The sequence below is a fragment of the Harpia harpyja genome, chromosome 5 (genome assembly GCF_026419915.1).
Source record: "Harpia harpyja isolate bHarHar1 chromosome 5, bHarHar1 primary haplotype, whole genome shotgun sequence".
NCBI lineage: Eukaryota > Metazoa > Chordata > Aves > Accipitriformes > Accipitridae > Harpia > Harpia harpyja.
Genome location: NC_068944.1, coordinates 31,440,659 through 31,459,151, shown reverse-complemented (window position 1 = coordinate 31,459,151; position 18,493 = coordinate 31,440,659). Strand labels below are relative to the sequence as shown.

Sequence of the window (18,493 nt, the reverse complement as noted above, 5' to 3'; positions counted from 1 at the left end):
CGGCCGGCCCTGCACCAGGCGGGCGAGGAAGGGCGAGCGGCAGGAGAGCACTCCGTACAACAGCTCTTCCCCCAGCTCGGCCATGCCCAGCGTTCTCAAAGACAGATACCGCGGAAGAGTGAGCCTGGAGAAAGATGTTAGCTGTGGGTGTTTTGAGTCGTTTTACAAATCACTGAAAGGTACTTCTATGTTTCTAGTCAACAGTACAGCCTTAAATGTAGCCAAGTTTACTGCAATAAAATAAACAGTTTTGACACAAAAGTGAACAAAATAAGGACAGTACAACGCAACCACCCAAGAGTTAGTTTATCTGGTTTAATTTCCCAGAGTTTCTGCAGCCTAGCAGTCTGGAAGTAAAAATGCATTAAAAATGGTAACATTAAATATCTTACGAAGATCATGTAAGACTTCATCACATAAGCCATTTCGAAAAGAGAACTAGTAGTTGATTTTAAATTTTCCTGCGGTCCAAAGGCCCTCAAATACGCAATATACGTGATACTGGCATGTGCAGTAACGACAGAAGTCGATTTTCCTCTTAACTTCTGTGCACTACTCTTCATGCTTTAAATACCCGTCCACGGTTCACAGGTGAAAACTAAAAGCTATATAATCCAAGTTGCCATCTAATTGGATTTTTTTTTTAATGTAGGGTGAATTTCACAGGCGAAGTCCCTATGCTAAATTAAATAGCGAGAAGACGCAACGCAACCCGCTCGCTCAAAATTGCTTTGATAAACGAAGTGGGACGTCGTACCTACCAACTGTAAACGTAACCACGCGTGGCCGCGGAGCCCCGTCCCCTCCTGCAGGGAAGCAGCACAAGTTAAAAAAATCCACGTGCTGGAGGAGGCGCCAGTCCCCAGCCCCCGCACCCACCCACCCACCCACCCACCCACGGGCCCCCCTACAACCGCGCAGCCCGCCTCACCGCCTGCCCTGCTAGGGTCTCCCCGCTCTTTCCCAGCCCCGGCAGTTCGCGGGGCGGGGGGTGGGGACGAACGGGACCCTGCGGGGCCGCCCGACGGCTCCCCCCGGCGGGGCCCTGCGCGGCGGCGGTCGGTCGGGCTGCACGTCGGGCGAGCGGTCGGAGGGTGGAGTGAGAGGGACAGGCTTGGCGGCGGCGGCGGCGCTCCCCGCCGGGCGGGCGGGCAGCCCGGCACTTTCCTTTTCGGCGCGGGGAGGAGCGGCAGCTGCGCAGGCGTTGCTCGCACCCTGTTGATTAGTCAGTGCTGGGATGGCGCTTCCTGGGCCAGGCGCGGCGGCAGCGGCGGGCGGCCCCAGCCGGTCCCGGGGGGTGGCGGGAGCAGCAGCAGCAGCCGCTGCAGCAGCAGCAGCAGCCGCGGTAGCCGCCCGGCGGGCCTCCCCTTCTGCCTAGCCCGGCATGTCCCGGGGCGGCCGGCGCTGAGCGAGGCTGCCTCCGTTCCCCTCCCCGCTGGCTGCAGCCCCGCCGGGTGGGAGCACCCCGCCGGCGCTGCCTGTCTGGCTCCCCTCCCTCCCTCCCCCCCTTCGTTCCCTCCCCCCCTTCGTTCCCTCCCCTCCCTCCCCGGGCCGGGAAGATGGACCCCGGCCCGCCGCTGGGCTGCAGCCTCAAGGACGTGAAGTGGAGCGCGGTGTCCGTCCCCCTGGACCTGCTCGTCAGCACCTACCGGCTCCCCCAGATCGCCCGGCTGGACAGCGGTGCGTGGGGCGGCGGGCGGGCGGGCGGGCGGCTCTGCCCGGCGGCCGGCGGGGAGCGGGGCGGGCGGCGAGCGGCGGGGGCCGCTCCTGGGGCGGGCTGCCGGACCCCCGGGTGCACTCCCTTTCCTCCCGCGGCTGGAGGCAGCCGGAGAGCCCCGCCGCTCCGTGCGGACCGTACACCGTCATCCGCCGTTAGCGGGTGTCGGTGCAGGGCTTCGACTCGCGTCGGAGTCCGTGCGTTGCTTTGCATCAAAATATCTGGGTAATACCCCCCCCCTCCCTACGCCCCCGAACCGTGTGTGTCCAGGGGAGCTCGGTGAAGCCTGTTCGCTGTCAGCCGCCTGCCCCTGAGAAAGGTCCTCGCAGTCTCAAATTAAAGCGTGGAAGGGCATTTTCAGTACTGGAGACCCAGTGTTGTGACGAAGTGATGCTACACCAAGGCCAAATAAGAAGGGATATTAATTAAATAGCCAAGTGGGCTAAATCTCAAGTGTTACACTTCACTAAAAAAGGCCACGGACCTGTAAAACAAGGAGTAACGTAAGAAGCCTCTACAGTCTCCAGATAACTTTTTATTACTTTTCACTTGGGTGCTCACCTGCAGTTTCCAAGTCTGCAGCTTTTTGTTTACTCCAGGAAATAAGAAACGAGTCTGACAGAATAGCTACGACAGCAGTGTTTTACCTTTCCTAGATACGTGTCTTGGAAAACAATGTGTCAGCACAGAGAGCTGGGGAGATACGGGAAATTTTTTATAAAGGCTCTGACAGCTGCTTTAGAATAATTGTGTGTGCATTGCGTGGTAGCTCCATGAAGACTGTCCAGCTCTCCTGTCTCTAAGGGAATGCAGATAACTCACAAATCAAGAAAAATTTCCAGGCTTTTTAATTCGTTAGCTTATGAAGTCACCTTGTACTTGCATGATGTAATAGAACAGTTCTCTTATAAAGTTTTGTATTGGTTTGAAAAGTTAAAAATGAGCACAGGCATTGTCCTCTGTTACTCCCCGGTGTGTAGGTCAAGACCAGGATTGGTTTATTACTTAACTGCAGTTCCCATAATCCAGTGATGATTCAAGCTGGGGCTTTTTTGACTTTGTCCCTTGATTATGCAGTACTTTTCCTACCCTTTGTAGTGCTTCCTCAGAGCTGGCACTCAGGAGCAGATTCAATAAAAGCTTCTTTGCCTCTTTAACTGCAGCTGGCTGGTTTTCATACGGTCGAATGTATGTGGTCCTGTGAGAATGGCAAAGCTGGTATGTTAAGGAGTTCCTCGTGGTAATACCTTCTGTCACTAGAAACAGCTAAGATGGCCTCCAGTCACTGCACTTAAGGTTGTCAATTTACCTGAGATTCCTGGCAGTGATTCAGGCTTTAACAGGATGCATGTATTGATGACTTACTAATTTCCCTCTCTGCGTGTTATATTTCCCAATCTCCCCGCTCTTCTTGTCTCGCTTCATTGGAAGCGACCTGAAAGAGCTTTGTGGGTAGAGAAAGTTTATGGGTTTTGAAGCAAGTAGGTTGTTTTTTTGGTTTTGGGGGTTTTTTTTGGTCTTGTGTCAGACCTGGTGAAGGGAATATCCCATAATTGTCAGGGAGAAGAAGATGTTGTGGATTTTTTGCAAAGGCTTTTTTGTCCCATGTGCCACACTTAAAGCAGATGCACAGGCAAGTGGATGTAAACAGACCTGAGCTCTTTTGCCTGCGCCCTGAGATGGCCAGACATGAGGCAGCTGTTGGTGTAGGTGTCCTGTGAGTAATGGTTCAACCCCACGCTAAACCCTGCTAGGAGGCAGGCTCAGGTATAGCACTGTGCTAAGTAAGGGCTTTGGGTTGGAGCTGGTTTGAGGTCTGGCCGGTTCAGCGTGCAGGCAGAGGCTCTTGGGTCTGCTTTTACCTACTTGTACCTTTTAACTTCTGGGACTACAGATGGCAGACGAATCAATATTTTATAAAGAACACAGACGCCATGGTCTTGGTGGTACAAACAGAACACTTTTTCTATTTCCAAAGGAGGTTGTCTTGCAATAAGAGAAAGCAATCATGAATCAGCGTATAGCCTCCTTCCTAAAGGAGGAAAGTTGGGAACATGCAATGTTTGTGGAAGTGACTGGAGCACCTGCCGGCCCGGGATGGTTTCTCTGTATCCCTGTCATTGTCTGGCAAAGCTAACAAGTGGAGCTCTATCAGAGAATTTCTTGATGCAATACTGAAGAAAATCAATGCAGAGTCCAATCCAAATGTGTGTCTTCCAATGCTCAGGAAGTTTAAGGCTACCTCTGTTAACAAAGTAGTGTCTTGTGGCAGTTTTATCTGGATGCAGCTCTTGTCTCCTCTTGTCTCCTCTGCACAGCCTGCAGATACGCGTTGGTGGGTTGCACAGGAATGGCCTCCTCTCTTCTTTAGGTGCTGAATTCCTCTCCAGATCAGTGGAAGCTGCATGTGTTTCGTGCTGTTGGAAACCAAACCACCTGTAGATGTCTGTCTTCAGTCACCTTTTGATTTCATGGTTGGCTTCTGACTGTAGCAGGGAGTTGTTTCTAGGCTGGTTGTTTCAGTCATCGTGAGGTTTTGTGAAGGCTGGAATTCATTTCTTCTAGAGGACCAGGATGTAGAAGAGGACTGAAAAGCTGGAGATATATTTTCTTTGGAAGATGCCAGCCTTTCTATGTTGTTTCTACATTTCTTAATGGAGCTTAGCACTCAGTGGATGATGTTCTTAGATGATACCAACACAGGATCTCCAGTTTTTCACTGTTGCTTCACCTTCAGGCCTTTCAGTTTGAAGGGGGAGAATGGGTATGATGAATGCAGTTTTATTCTTCCAGTCTGGATGTGCAGCTCCTGGAAGAATGCCCTTAAGTAGTTCAGTTTGATTTCTTGACAGGATGAAGTTATGAAATATTTATGCGCACTAAATTTGGTCCTCTGCTAAGAAGGGAGGGTTTTTCTTGATGATATGGGGTGAAGGAGGAATGGGAGGATGTAGTCTGTTGTTACATCAAGATATAGTTGGAAGTAGTTAGGCATCAGTGCCTACCTTATCCATCTAGAAATGATAAATATGTCAACTTCTGTATTTTCGGATGAAATTTTAAGACTGTTTAGTTGTGTTCCAGGTTATGCTTTTGGATGCTGTTAAGTCATAAGTCAAGTTTTGTTTGTTTTAATCTGTTCATGTGTGTTAATATTTTGCTGGTGAATATTGTTGTACTAATTGAACAAATAGACTGGAAAAAAACCAAACCTGTCACTTTTGAGAGGAAGTAAATGTTTTTTCTATGAGTTTTTTTTTCCAACATATGCAACGGCTTAAATATTTCTAGAGGATAACTCAAATACAAAACTGCTAAAAGAGCGCTAAACACCATACCAAAGAAAATGAATGGACTTTAACTCACGCTGTGGAATTCACTGAGTGGGCTGTTTCAGACGAGAAGAAGCAAGACTCGAAGAGCAAGAGAGGAGCGAGCTTTGTGCTGTGTTTTTTCCCGTCTTTGCCCCCCCCGCCTCCCCGCCATCCTGATCTGCATTGTCGCAGCTGAATCCCACCCCAGTGACACAGAGAGGCTTGTGAGTGGGTGCAGTGGGGAAAAGATTGCGCTCTGGGAACCCGAAGCAGAAAGAGATCTTATCGGAGCGTGGTTGTTGCAACAGGGCAAAAGGTGAGCGTCGCTGGTCTCTGAGAAAACATGGGTGCACGTGAGGCTTGGGTTGGTGTCTTCAGATCATCGGCAGAAAAGGCTGACAGCAAAGCTGTGACTGTATCTTGTTGCTAATGCTGAAATGGTGCTGTGCATGGTTATCTCGGGGCTTTACATTTCTGGTAATTTTTTTTCTAAGGATAATTTTGGAGGGTAAAAGAGAAATGCTGTGAAGGTTAAGATCTGGAAAATACTGCTTTGCATAGAGCTGAGCTTCAGGCTGAGCTTTTTTTTTGTAAGCTCACTGCTCCCTTTGGACTCCATTCTTTTTCTCAGTGGAACTCCCTTTACCCAGCCGCTGTTGCTGTGTTTCCACAAGTAAAGAGCAGCCCTTGCTAGTATGTAGTTTTCACCCACAGATTGGGTATGAACTGGAAGAGTTCACAGAAATTCACAGCTTGTGTACAAAGATTAAAGTTTCTGGGATCAAGAGGGCATGTGGTCCTCTGATTTTATTTGTTTTTTTCACAAGGGATAAACATATTCATACATGCTCTAAAAAAAAAAAGATGTTATGTAAACTGGTGTTCCTGGGATCAAACATAGTGGCACTTGTCCTCAACTCACAGAGAAGTGATTCCCTACTGGGCATAGTGGGGAAACCACGCTGAACTTTTCTGGAAGGGAGACCATGGATTGCGATGAGCCACTGAGACTCCAAAGGAAATTCTTCTCTGTGCGTTGTAAATGTATGGTTGCTGTAAGATGAAATGACAGAATTAGTGGCTATAAAGAAAGGAAAAATTTATAAAATAGGTAACAAATTTAAAGGGTGATGACTTCTTTCTTACCCTGTGTGAACTCTTGTGAATATCAGCAGTAGGTGAATAGTGAGTTTGTGCCGCTGTTGTTCCTGGGGATGAAGAGATTTCATTTACTTATTTTATTTCAGGTTCTCTTTCTTCTGTCCCATTTCAAAACTTTTTCATGGTGACGTCCGTCTACCCCAGTCATGTTCAGGGGACTGTTGTTCCCTGCAGCATGTTACTGTAGGGCTTATTTCAGTTCCAATATCTGGAAACTGAGCACCCTTGCAGCTTATCAAAGAACATCGTACTCAATAGAACAATGCAGCCGTGTACATAATGAAAATTCTGTATTGCGTCACTCTACAAATGCGGGTTATCTGTGCAGCTGAACAATACTTTGAAACTACAAAGAGGCTTATTCTTTATGGTCTAAATGCTGCTATCCGTGCTTTAATTGTCTTGAATGACCTCCTTCTTGGGAGAAGCTAGTGCAGGGTGTCTCGGTAGTCTGCTATTGAATAATTCTTTAAAAGGAATTGTGTGGGAGTAGGGCAAAGCTTTCATGTGGACCAAGAAAGAGGTTTCAGATATGCTCAGACCCTGGGCAATGGCCATGATCTGATTTCCCACTCCAGGTGTGGCCATCTGGTGCGTACTGTGGTGTGCGCGGTGACGGTTCTCATATACTGGGCAGACAGACGAGCATCTCTGATTCAAAGGCAAAAATCCTCAAGATACACTGTATCCACATGGCTTGATTTCTTCCTTATGTGCTGAGCAGCTTTGAAACTCCAACTGTTTATACTGTGTGTTCTGCCATTAAAGTATAATCTCGGAAGCATGTCCTCCTTGCTGCTGCTTCTTTCCTCCTTTACCTTGTGGTCTGGTGTTTCCATCAAGACAATTGAATGAAAAAACAGTTGACAGGCTGCCACTAACCACTGCTCCTGGGGTTTTGTTTCGGTTGTTTTTTTCCTTTTCTCCTGCTGGCAGAGATGTGTTCCAGAAACATTTTAGTGAAAAAGCTTTTAATTCATTTAAAATCTGCATCGTACCGAATGATGTCTGTGAAGATTATAGTGCCCTCCTGGAGCTGAAGGGCAGTTACTTGGCAACACCTATTCCCAGGTGTACCACAGGCTTTTAGTGAGGCACATAAAGAGTTCAGCAGCATAGCCATTTTACACCTAAAAATCCATGATTTCTTTAAGCTGCTTTCATGTTTGGCAATGATTTAATCTACAATAATGTGTACTGCATGTTCTTTAACCAGTATGCTATTTGCACTACACTGGACCATGGGTAGTGTGGTAGTGCTGCTAAGATGCAAAATAGTTGCCTTGCTCTTATTTCTTATATACTTAATAAATGTTCATATTCTTCTCTGCCATACAAGGTGTGAAACTTACAGCTCTGTAAAATTTTTTGTTTCAATTTCTAAAAAATTTCTTTTTTTTTTTCTTTTTTTTCTTTTTTTACAAGGGCATGTGGCGATAGGATAAGGGGTAATGGCTTTAAACTGAACAAGGATAGATTTATGTTAGATGTAAGGAAGAAGTTCTTCACTGTGAGGGTGGTGAGGCACTGGACCAGGTTGCCCAGAGAGGTTGTGGATGCCCCAACCCTGGAAGTGTTCCAGGCCAGGTTGGATGGGGCTTTGAGCAACCTCGTCTAGTGGAAGGTGTCCCTGCCCACAGCAGGGAGGTTGGAACTAGATGATCTTTGAAGGTTCCTTCCAACCCAAGCCATTCTATGATTCTAATTTTTGACTCTGTTAGGTGAAGCCTTTGCGTACATACCTGGACAAACTCTTCCTGGATAATTCTGTAGTTCAGGTATTGGAAGGTGAAACACCATTAGATAGACATAAAATCAAAGGAATTAAGGTGTCTTGAACAGTTAGTAAAACCCTTAATCTTAAAATAAATGTGGTGTGATGAATCGTGCTGCTGTTGCGGGATATGGTAGTAAGGAATGGTACAAGTCTAGCATAGGAAAGAAAGGTTTTGTTGTTTTATGCTTTGTCTGTAAGCACTGTTCTGGAACTAGGTGTTCCTGGCTTCGGTGATTACGTGAATTGGCACTCCCTGTAATAGCCCAGTAAAGGCAACTCCAGGGAGTATGCCAAGATGAAGTGCTGGAGGATATTGGCCAGCGTGGTCTGGTGCTCCAGGATTCAGTGGAAGTTGTGGGAAGAGCTACAGCATGTTCCAGTCATTCCAGCAGTGGTTTGTCAGCAGTGAAGGGCATGGGTGTTGTTACTCCTAATGCCAAAAGGAAATACAGCAAGTTGGTTGGATTAGGGAAGCTTAAGTCTCTCCCCTATAGGAAAATATTCATCATCTTAATGTGGATTGCATATGACTCAAAACCAACCTTCATAAAACCCAGGGAGCCAATATTTCAAGTCTGAAATTTTTGCTTTTAATGGTGCTTCCCTTTGGAGCGAGTTTTGTGTAGCATTTGAGGTCTGTGATTTTCATACCATTTACAGTATGAAAAGCTTGTGGTGCTAACTTCACTGCACCTCCACTTTTAAGCCAAATCTGCTAATCTGAAGACCTAGCACAGAAATATAAAATTGAGGTGTATAAGCAGATTGAAGAGTGAGTCTTTGCTGAGGATGGGGGCCGTGTCTGCTTTGCAGTCTCTGTAGCGGTGTGCATGTCGGCATAAAACTGCTGATATCACAGCTTTGCTGGGGCACCTGCATGCTTGGCTGAGGCATTGCATCAGCAAGAATAGCTGCTCTGTTTCGATATCTCCTGTACTGCTGCTCGATGGTGTATTGCCCCATCGGGCTTGTTGCTGTGTGCTGGGGGGTAGAAATGTCTTCCTGGGGGTGGGGAGGGTTTGGAGTCTAGCCTCCTTGTCCCGTGGTTTGATTTGGCTTTCAGTTTGTGCAAAGGAGTGATCAGAAGCTTGGCTTTCGGAAAGAGGTCAGTGGAGCGTCTGGGGGGTGGGGGGGAGGTGGGGAGGAGGTAACTGTTTAGCTCATACAAGGCATCGACACCAACAGCTACTGCAGTGGCTGACTATGTGGGAGAAACGAACCTAGAGATGTTGTAGGGGTTGCAGATGGGGAGCAAGAATTGCCAAATCCTACAGACGTTCGCAGGCCAAGTCTGTTGTGTGGACGGAGATGCTCCTGAGCCTGCAAAACGCACACCGAGTGTCTGGATCAAGCCATGATGCAGACCCCAAGTGACCAGTGAGAGCTGCTGGAGCTGTGGGTTCAGGGGGCTCGGGGAGCCCTGTGCCAGGGGCCGCAGCATGTGCGTGCCCAGGCAAGAGCTGGTGTGCTCTCAGCAGAGGAGGGGATGGTGATTTTACCAGGAAAAGTAGCAAATCTTGTTATGGCGGGGAAGGTCACTTGGAGCTTCTTAGAGGTGCAAACCTTCAGGAAATGCAAAATTGTTTGAAAAGTGCCCTTTTTGTTTGTTGGCTTTTTCTTTTCTGGTGTTATAACTGGTGCAAGTTGTAATCACAGAAAACTCAGACTCGTGCACATTTCCTTGGCCTGTGAGGATGTCGCTGGGCTCCTAAAGAGAACCAAGGATAAAGTTTTAAATACGGTCTCAGAGGCTGGAAGATGGCTGAGAGCTCAACCTGATGAAGTTGATGCTGTTACTGCCTCATGCCAGGGCTGAACCTTAGTGACTCAAATGTAAATATTATGTAAAACACGACTTGCTGCAATCCTATTTGTGCAACGAGCAGGGGAAACCTTTCTGGCAAAGTGGTGGCAGCAAGAAAGTTGGGGAGTTTCTCCTCACAGTCAGAGCTGGGGGAGCGGGAAGAGAAGCTGAGTAAGGGGCTGAAAGCCCCCTACGACAGGCCAGCGCCCGCCATGCACTGCTCTGCTTGCTGTCTTTGCACCTTCGTGGCAAAACGTGTACGTCACCCGTGGGTGAGGACGTAGCTTGGTGGGAGGCAGGTTTCCAGGGAAAGGCCGGGGGTCTGCGGCCACCGGCTGCGGGAATAGCGGCCACCGACCGGGGTGCAAGGCAGGGGCGCGTGCCCTCCGAAAGCAAGGTGTTGTGTGTGAGGCTGCGTGGGGACGCGGTTCCCCTCTGCCAGGAGGATGTGGGCTAGTTGGAGAGAGTCTAGAGACTAACCACCCTAAACTGCTCATTGACTCTGTCCTGAAGGGAGAGACTGTGTGCCCAAGTCCGACCCGAGGGTTCAAGCGGAGGAAGGTCCCTCTGTGCACCTTAAGCAGTCATTCCGAAATTGTGCCTGCTGGCCTTATGTGAGCGTCCCCCTCCCTCGTCGTGCTGCCGTGGCTGCTGCTGAGCGCTGAAGCGAGCTGGGCTGCCGGACTGAAAGGGAGCACACTCACCTTGCAGCTGGGTTTGTAAGAGTCATACAGTCTGCATACTCAGTTACTAAAATACTTCCAGGAACTATTTCAAAGTAATCCACAAATTCTTGGATACCCCCTCCCGTGTGTTTGTGTTTCTGTTTGCAGCTTTTTTTGTTGTTGTTGTTCCAACTGGCGATTTTACTTACTTGCCCCACTAAAAGCAAGCACTGACTATTCTTGTTGCTTCCTGGCACCTCACCATTTTGGAGATGAAAGAGGGAAGATTGGGGTGGGAAGATGAAGGAAACTTTTTATGTAAGCGGGGGGAAGGCACATGTGCACAGATCTTTTCTTCTTGTCCAGCTTTCCTCTTTCAGTGGGTCCCTTTGGGGCATGGTTGGATTCAAGGAGCCCTTGGCTCCGGTCTGCATCATTCAGTCCATCCTCCAGGCTACTGTCCTTCACTTGTGGGCTTCCAGTAGGTGTTGCAACTTATTTACAGTCGTTTCCACGGTTGCTGTAAGGTAAAGCACCCAGTACTGTCTAGCAGTAGCAGAATGGAGCAGTGCAAGGAGCTTCTTCCATTTTTTCTGTTATCCTTTCTTGCCTTCAGATAGGATAGTCCTTCCTTTCACCTCTTCCAGCATTACTGGCACGTTGCTGTTGTGTTCTTGTCCTGTCCTCCAGCTTCTTACAACTCCTGTGCAAACTGCTGCTTCATCTCTCCATGGCCTCTTCTTTTCCCTCAACTTGGAGGAGATAAAGAAGTTTCTTGGACCAGACAGCAACATGATGTTTGGCTGTGCATGTACTAGGAGTGATAGCTGTGTATGTGCTACCAGCGGTGAGAAAGCAAGCAGGGAAAGTTATTTCAGATGCTTCCAGAGACTTGAAAGTTTCTGGTCACTGAGACCAGAAATTGGAGTTGCAACTCATTGGTGTTGGAAGGATATGGGTGTTCTGGGCTTCGCTGCAGAGGGGTGGTCTATATCAGTGCAGATAACATGGGATCTCCCTCTGTGGAGTCTTACACTTTGCTGTTGACATGCTGTTTCGTTTAACTTCAGTAAAGGGAGTTTTGCTGGCAGGGCTCAAGCATGAATTGGTAGGCTTTGCATGTAATGCTTCCTTTTGTCAGCCAGCACTGACTGCTTGCTTGACTTACAGAAGTGAGTGGAGATGCTGTGTATTTGTAAGAATAATAGTAATCCTTGTCCATTTGTTATATGATGTGATTAGCCAGAAGGAGAATCTTATGTCTGTATCCATGTTGGAAGACTGGTTTCCAAAATATTAAATTATTCTTGCTTCTTTCTTAACAGTTTCATTCAGGCTTCTATTTATTACAAGGTTGAAATGCCCCTTTTCCTCTTTGATGGGGGCCATAACCACACACGTTGTGTAGTATCTAAGATCTTACTTGAGTTGCATTTATGTAATTTCACTATGGTCAGACTTTTTTTTCTGTCTTTAGTCTCTGGATATGAAGCTACGTTATACTCATGGCAGGAGAATATAGAAAGCATCAGTGCATATGTGACTCACAGAGATGGTAGGGTTCCATATGAAAATACAAAATGTGACTAGTTACACATGCTTGTTACTGCATTCACCAAACCCAGGATGTGGCTGTAGACAAACAGCTAAGCTGCAACACCGCTGCACTTGAATGTAGGGCAAGCTGGAGGAAAAGATCATTTCTGTTGCATGTTTTATGGATTGCATTGTCAAATATAATTTGTGTTCCTGTCAATATATAACAAAATATCTTAAGACCAAATGGCCTGTGGGCAAAGATAGATGTGCCCTCAAGGGGAAAGTGAGGCATGACAGGCTTTTCTTCACTCTGTGTTCTGCATGCTGCTCACCAAAAGTAGAAGCTTTCCTCCTCACAGGAGGGGTTTTATTTTTTTCTTTTTGTGCCTTCTTAAGATTATAAAAATATTATCAAAGGGATGTTATTCACTTATCCCTTAGGTTTTATTAAAAGCAAAGCCATTCTTTTTATACCTTACAGTTTAAGTGTAGATTTTTTTGAAACAATGGAAATAAATTGCATTCAGGACTGTTCCTCATCAGAAAAGAATTAGGTGCAGCTTTGATTGCATTCCTCTTGTTAGTATTCCCATATTGCTCAGATGCTCTTACTGTACCAGGATGTAACCAAACCAAACAGGTGCCTAGTTACAGTTGAATATCCAAAATTTCTGTGTGTGTATGCGGTCAGCCCGTGTTTGAAGAGGCATTACTCTCTTATTAGTGATATTTGAATTTTTCCAGGTCGAGCAGAAGGGGCAGGATGGACATTGCTAAAATGCAAAGGCAACGATAGCCCCAACAAGAGGGTGCCGTGCGCACACAATCAATTAGTGCCTGCGCGGTCTCCGAGGACATGGGGAGATGGGCCAGGCCACTGGGCAAGCAGCCAGGTGGCAACCCGACTTCAGAGCAGAGCTGAACTTTTGCTTGCTTCCAGCTGTTTTTATTCTGTCCTTAACCCAGGCTGCAAAAAAATCGGAGACAAATTAAAATGTAATGATGAGTTCTTTCAAAGCCAAAGAAAACTATGCTTGAGCAGTTCCTGCATTTGGGCTACTTTTATTTTTAATTGGGAGCTTGTCCAAGATGCCCCAAGTTCAAACAGGGATGACTGCTGTGCAACACAAAGCAGCGTAGTGTCTCTTTAGGACTTGGGATATATAATGAGAGGACTGACCATGTTTACTTGGATACTATTTTAAAATATCATCTAATTATAAATAACTGTCAATGAGAGCTCCCCAGCTCTCCTGCTGTGCCCAAGAAAAGTCTGAATGAATAGGCTGGTTTTCTGTCTGCCAGGGCAATCTAGAATCAAATTCTAGGTCTTAAATCCATGAGGTTGCTAGGGTTAAAATTTTCTTCGTTGCCGTCCTGAATCTGAGGAGCTTTAGCCAGACTTCCCTGACCAGAGTCCCAACCATTGCACGTGGGGAGAGATGACTTCTGCAGCAGCTGAGGTGTGCAGCTGCCTTCATTTTTATCAATTAAAGCAACCATTCTGTATCTGTGCTTGGAAATAAAATAGGAAGCCAGTAAAAGCATGTAGTGCAATGCTAAATACTGACCTCCCACCTCTTAAGTATTAAGCTTCTCCAACTAGGCACCTGATGCTAAACAGGCACGTGGAAGTGTATCCTCCAGTGGACCTCACGATGTTTATAGATGCATCTGAGCAGGAGCTTTCTAGCATAAGGAATGCTTGCCTCTAATGAAAGAAAACCTTGTCTCTTTTAATGAAGTATTTAAAGGAGCTGATTTGGATGGCAGCAGGCTGCTTGTAAGTCTCATTACTGCGGTGTTTTTCTTTTGGTCAGGTAGCACTGTCATTCTCTTTATCCATACCTATCAGAGTGCTTATGAAAGCTACTCTTTGGATTCCTCATTTCCAAACCTGGTGCCTTGATTGCAAAGGGCAAATAAATATTTTAAATCTTCCCCCCCCCCCCCCCCCCCCCCCCGACTTTGGCCATGAGAATTCAAAATGGAAAATAATCTAAACATGAGGCTGATGTAAAAATTCCTTTCTTTCCCCCTCTGTGGTAACACTAAACTAGGCTGAAACCTTTCTTGCATGCAATGAAAAGTTATTTAGTTTTCTCCTTCTCCATATTTCTAACCTGTGATCATTTTAAGTGTAGTTAAACTTGGCGTTCTTTGCTCTTATTCTTAACGCTTCAGATTTGTGATCTTAGGTGACTTCAAAACCAGAAAACTTTCTTCCATAAGAATCTCAGTTTTCAATTGAGTGATTCTAAGATTTTTTTTTTTTCCTTTAAATAAAAGATACCATGATAAACAGTTGGCACTATTCAACATGTTGCAGGGTATTGGAGTAGTTTAAAGAATTGCTGAGACTTTCTAGGGTGGTTTGTAAGTAACCATGGTGATTGACTGTTCTGTTGGATCAATCTTACGGTGAAATCTGTCGTGAGGATACAGTAAATCTGCTGTTACATCTGATGATGCTCAGCATTAATAAGAGTAATTATGATAGCAGCAGAAAGTTACTGTGTTTTGGAATGCAAATGTTAAGATGTTGTTGTACTGAGAGGGTTAGTTTTTTTTTTTTTTTCCCCAGTGTGGGGGTGGAGAGCAGTCTGTGTTGAAAGATGTGTTTTGGCTTGTTTGGCTTGAGTTCATAAAAAGTAAGGTTTCTCATTCTGGGATGTTTGTTCTGAAGGCTTGAAACAAACACAAACAAAGCTCAATGAAATCTGTGTTGTTACTCTTCTTTTTTTTTTTTTTTTCCTCTAGTTTTCTTATGAATGCAAAGAAAGCAAGATGCCAAAGTTCAGACTGTGAGATTGCTGAAGTCAGCAGAGCATTTACCATCAGTGGCAGTGGCATCAGAGTTCCACTTAGTGTTTATTTAAAATACTTGCGCTCCTCTTCTCTGCAGTAGGTCAAACAGGTTTTGTGGTTTTTGTTTTTGGTTGGGGTTTTTCTGGGTTTTTTTGAAGACTCACTGAGATGCTGTCTCTGTATATTTGCAGCTAGAGAAGAGCTAGAGAAAAGCTTGTCTTGGAACAAACTGGATTTTTCAGTGGATTAATCTGTCCCATAGCCTTGTAACAAGATTATGGTTTATGCTGATTTGTTGCAACAGTACTGGTATATCCAGTCATTCCAATAGCAAAATGCTAATCCTAAAGAAATAAATCTGTCTTCTTGCTGGCAGGCATAAAAAGAATAGGGGGGCTGAGAATCTCTGCTCTCTTGTTAGGTATTAGTGGGTGATAGCTTGAGTTCAGCATCAGTTGGATTGAAGCAATTTGATTGTATCAGGCTTTTGCAGAGGGATTGGAAATTGCAGAAATAAGGCCTTATCTTCTTTCTCTTGATTGTGAAATATTTAATGGTCACCCAGAGCAAAGTTTGATCACAGTACTGTGAGGGTGAAGTGCATCAATGCACAAAGTACCGCAAGTAGTGATGTTAGGCGGTCTGAGGGTGATGCTGTCCTTGCCCCTTCCTCGCTAAGCAGGGGTGGAAGCAAACTGGGTGCCCTCTTGTTCAGACATGACTGAAAATTTTTGCAACGTGGCCAATCATAGCCAGCAACAGTTGTGTTTCATCCAAGGAAAACCGTGTACAGTGGGAAGAGGCTTAATCGTGGACAAACTATTTCTTGGGTAGATGTATCTTGACCAGCTCTTCCTGAAGCTGTGAGAAGATTCAGTGTCTCTCCCTCCACCATCCAAAGCTGAGACAAGTGTAATTGCTGGTAATGGACCTTGCTGCAGACGAGCGGTTTTGGGCAGCTGAGTGTCTCTGTCTAAGCTGGATGGGGTTGGATGATTCTCCTGGGTGTGCAGCAAAGTACCAGAGAGGCAGTCCGAAAACCTTGGTGAGTTTGTGAGGCGCAACCTGAGCTGGTTTTGATGCCTGGGCTCTCCTATGGCTCAAATAAAAATATTTAAAAAAAAAAAAAAACAACAAAAAAAACCCCAAACCCAAAAGCACGCACTTTTTTTTTTTTAAACACTTTTGTAATATGAAAAGCAACTCTGAAGACCAACTGGTTGAATATTAATTTGAGAGACAGCACACAAGATTGTCAACTAACTTTGCCTAATCTTCCCTGCTTTAGTTGCAATTTTTTTCCATTTTCTTGCTTTTGGCAAAGGAAGGAAGAATGTAAGTCATATTAAAATCAAAATGAGTATGAATCCTTATGCTGTCAGGAGAAGCCTTTCATCCACCGAAAGATGTGGAGTCTATACAGTTGATGGAAGGTGAAGTCAATATTACTTTGTGTTCCTTTGAAGGGAGGGGTATTTGATTGCAGTCTGAATCATGACAGAAATACTGGTTGATCCAGATAACAGGAACCTGCACAAATGAATGTGCTGCAGGAATGGAACAATTAAACAGAAGTACATACTTAAAACTACGTGGGAAATTGTTTGAGAAGGAAGAAGGGAAACTGAAAAGTGAGGTTGTTAATCAACAGTCCTAGATATAACTGCAATTTTTATCCCACATCTTTGTGTTGCAAGCTCAAAAGGTTGTGTAGCTGGGGACAGAGCCATCTGCTTTCATCTTTTCCACTATGTTCAGTCCCAGACAGTCAGATGCAACCACTGTCAGGATCTCCTAATGAATCTGCCCACTTTAAATTAAAAATTTAGTACACTGCATTTTATAGCCCTGAGATGTTTAAATTTTAACGTGGGTTGCGTTTGTTTGGGTTGGGTTGGTTTTTTTTTTTCTATCTTGCTCCTAGAAACTATAATATTTGCTTCTAGAAATTACAGTACTTACCCTTGTAACTCACTGGTAGTCTGTATTTAGACTTTGCATGATACACCCCCATGCAAGTTGTTTTGCTTTTCTTTAAACAAGGAAGTTTGTCTGATCAGCTAGATAAAAAAAACTATCAACCTTTTTTTGTGTCTGTATGGAATGACAAAATGAGACTGATAACATGGAGAGGCTTTCAGAGCAGGTGTTTCTTCAGTAGTAGTAATGTTTTCTACAGTTAGGTGCTCTTTTTACTTCTCTCCCATTCGGCATTTTGTGCAAGAGTAACTCTTCCAAGCATTTATTTGTTCAGTCAAAGTGACAAAAAAAACCCATAAAATTTTCAATCCTTGTAGATCCAGTGTTCATTAATGTTGCTACAAGTGGGGTTCTTCCTGTGACAAAATACTTCTGGGGTTTTCTTTCCTTCCTTTGTTAAGGAACATTACAAGGATGTGAATTTTTTCTGTACAAATTCCCGTTGCTACTTCAAACTGGAAAATTCAGATGATGTTCTCCTCCTAATGAACTTTTTCCTCTGACCTACATCACAGACCAGCGCAAGTTTTATTTTTGTGGAAGAAATAGCACTGGCAGGCTGAACAGCTCATTGAGATTTGACTCAGTAACCAAGCACAGTGCCAAAGCTTAAGCAAGCAAACCACCCTAATTTAATATTTATTAGTCTTTGACATTCATTGAGGTATGTCTCCATAGATAAATACCTAACAGATACTCTGGAGTATGATGCAGCCTGCAGAAAACAAAAGCTTTGACTTCCTCCCTCCACCCTCCCTCAGAGTTTACACAGAAGTTATTTGTCATGAGGAGAGGCTGCATGACCTACTAAATAATAATAAAATAAAATTAATTGTCCTAATTTGAATATTCAGACTTAACAAGAACTTTGTGTTTCTTCCCCCAAAATGTAAACTCCAAACTCAGCGTTAGAAAAGAAGAAAGCTTTAAATATTAGTGAAATGATCTGTAGGAGGAGAGGCACCTGTTTTACCACAGCAACATCTCACTGGCAGTGCAACTGAGTGCTGGAGGTGACGGATTATATGTTGACAGCATTCTGGTAAATCGGAAGTCGGATGGAAGCTGTCCCATGCACTGTTGCAGTTTCAGTCTGCCTGAAACAACAAAACCACTCTGTGACTTTAGATGATGTCTGTGCTTATAAGGGGAAAAGGGCATTTGTTCACTTGTTCCTTCTTCCCCTTGATGACAACTGCCGTCAGATGGTCATGTATGACAGCGCTGCAGGTATTTGATTAACAAATAGAATACAGTGGGTTCGTCTTCTACTGTGCTGTCACATACTCGTTTCTTTTGTTTCTCCTCCATTGCATGTATTAAAACCAGGGAGGGTTATTTAAGAGTGCAGTCTTGTCCCCTAAGTGAAAGAATTCATACTGCTCTTTGAATTTGGACTCCAATAAAAATAGATGCTAAGCCTCAAAGATATTGGAAAATTGACTGCTTGGAGTTCTCTTCCAGTAGCCTATTGCCCATGCTAACAGTTTGGGGCTTTTTGTGTGTGTTTTTCAAAGAACTTGTACTCTTACTAACATAAAAGCAACACACTCAGTGCAGTGCTTCTTGAGCGCTAGCGATGCTTCCGTGTGTCCCTGTGTCAAATGAGACCAAACTGTTAAAAATCTTTGTGATGCAGCCCGATGTACACCTTGATCTTTTTTGGCCTACTTGTTTTCTATGCAACAAGGAGTTGCTGTCTGCTGTTTTTTTGCGGACGGCTATGCC

The 18,493-nt window shown here is 45.1% G+C and overlaps 1 protein-coding gene across 2 annotated transcripts in view; it reads left to right on the top strand.

Annotated features, from left to right (window-relative positions):
- Positions 1–1,141: 1,141 nt before the first annotated feature.
- Positions 1,142–18,493, top strand: part of GAREM1 (GRB2 associated regulator of MAPK1 subtype 1) — a 101,857-nt gene continuing 84,505 nt past the window's right edge. Inside the window, exon 1 of one of the 2 annotated variants that reach the window (XM_052787825.1) lies at positions 1,142–1,680. In XM_052787825.1, the coding sequence (XP_052643785.1) occupies positions 1,560–1,680 (121 nt within the window). In that variant the 5' untranslated portion in view covers positions 1,142–1,559. The remainder of the gene's footprint in view (positions 1,681–18,493) is intronic. The other variant, XM_052787824.1, reaches the window with a different exon arrangement.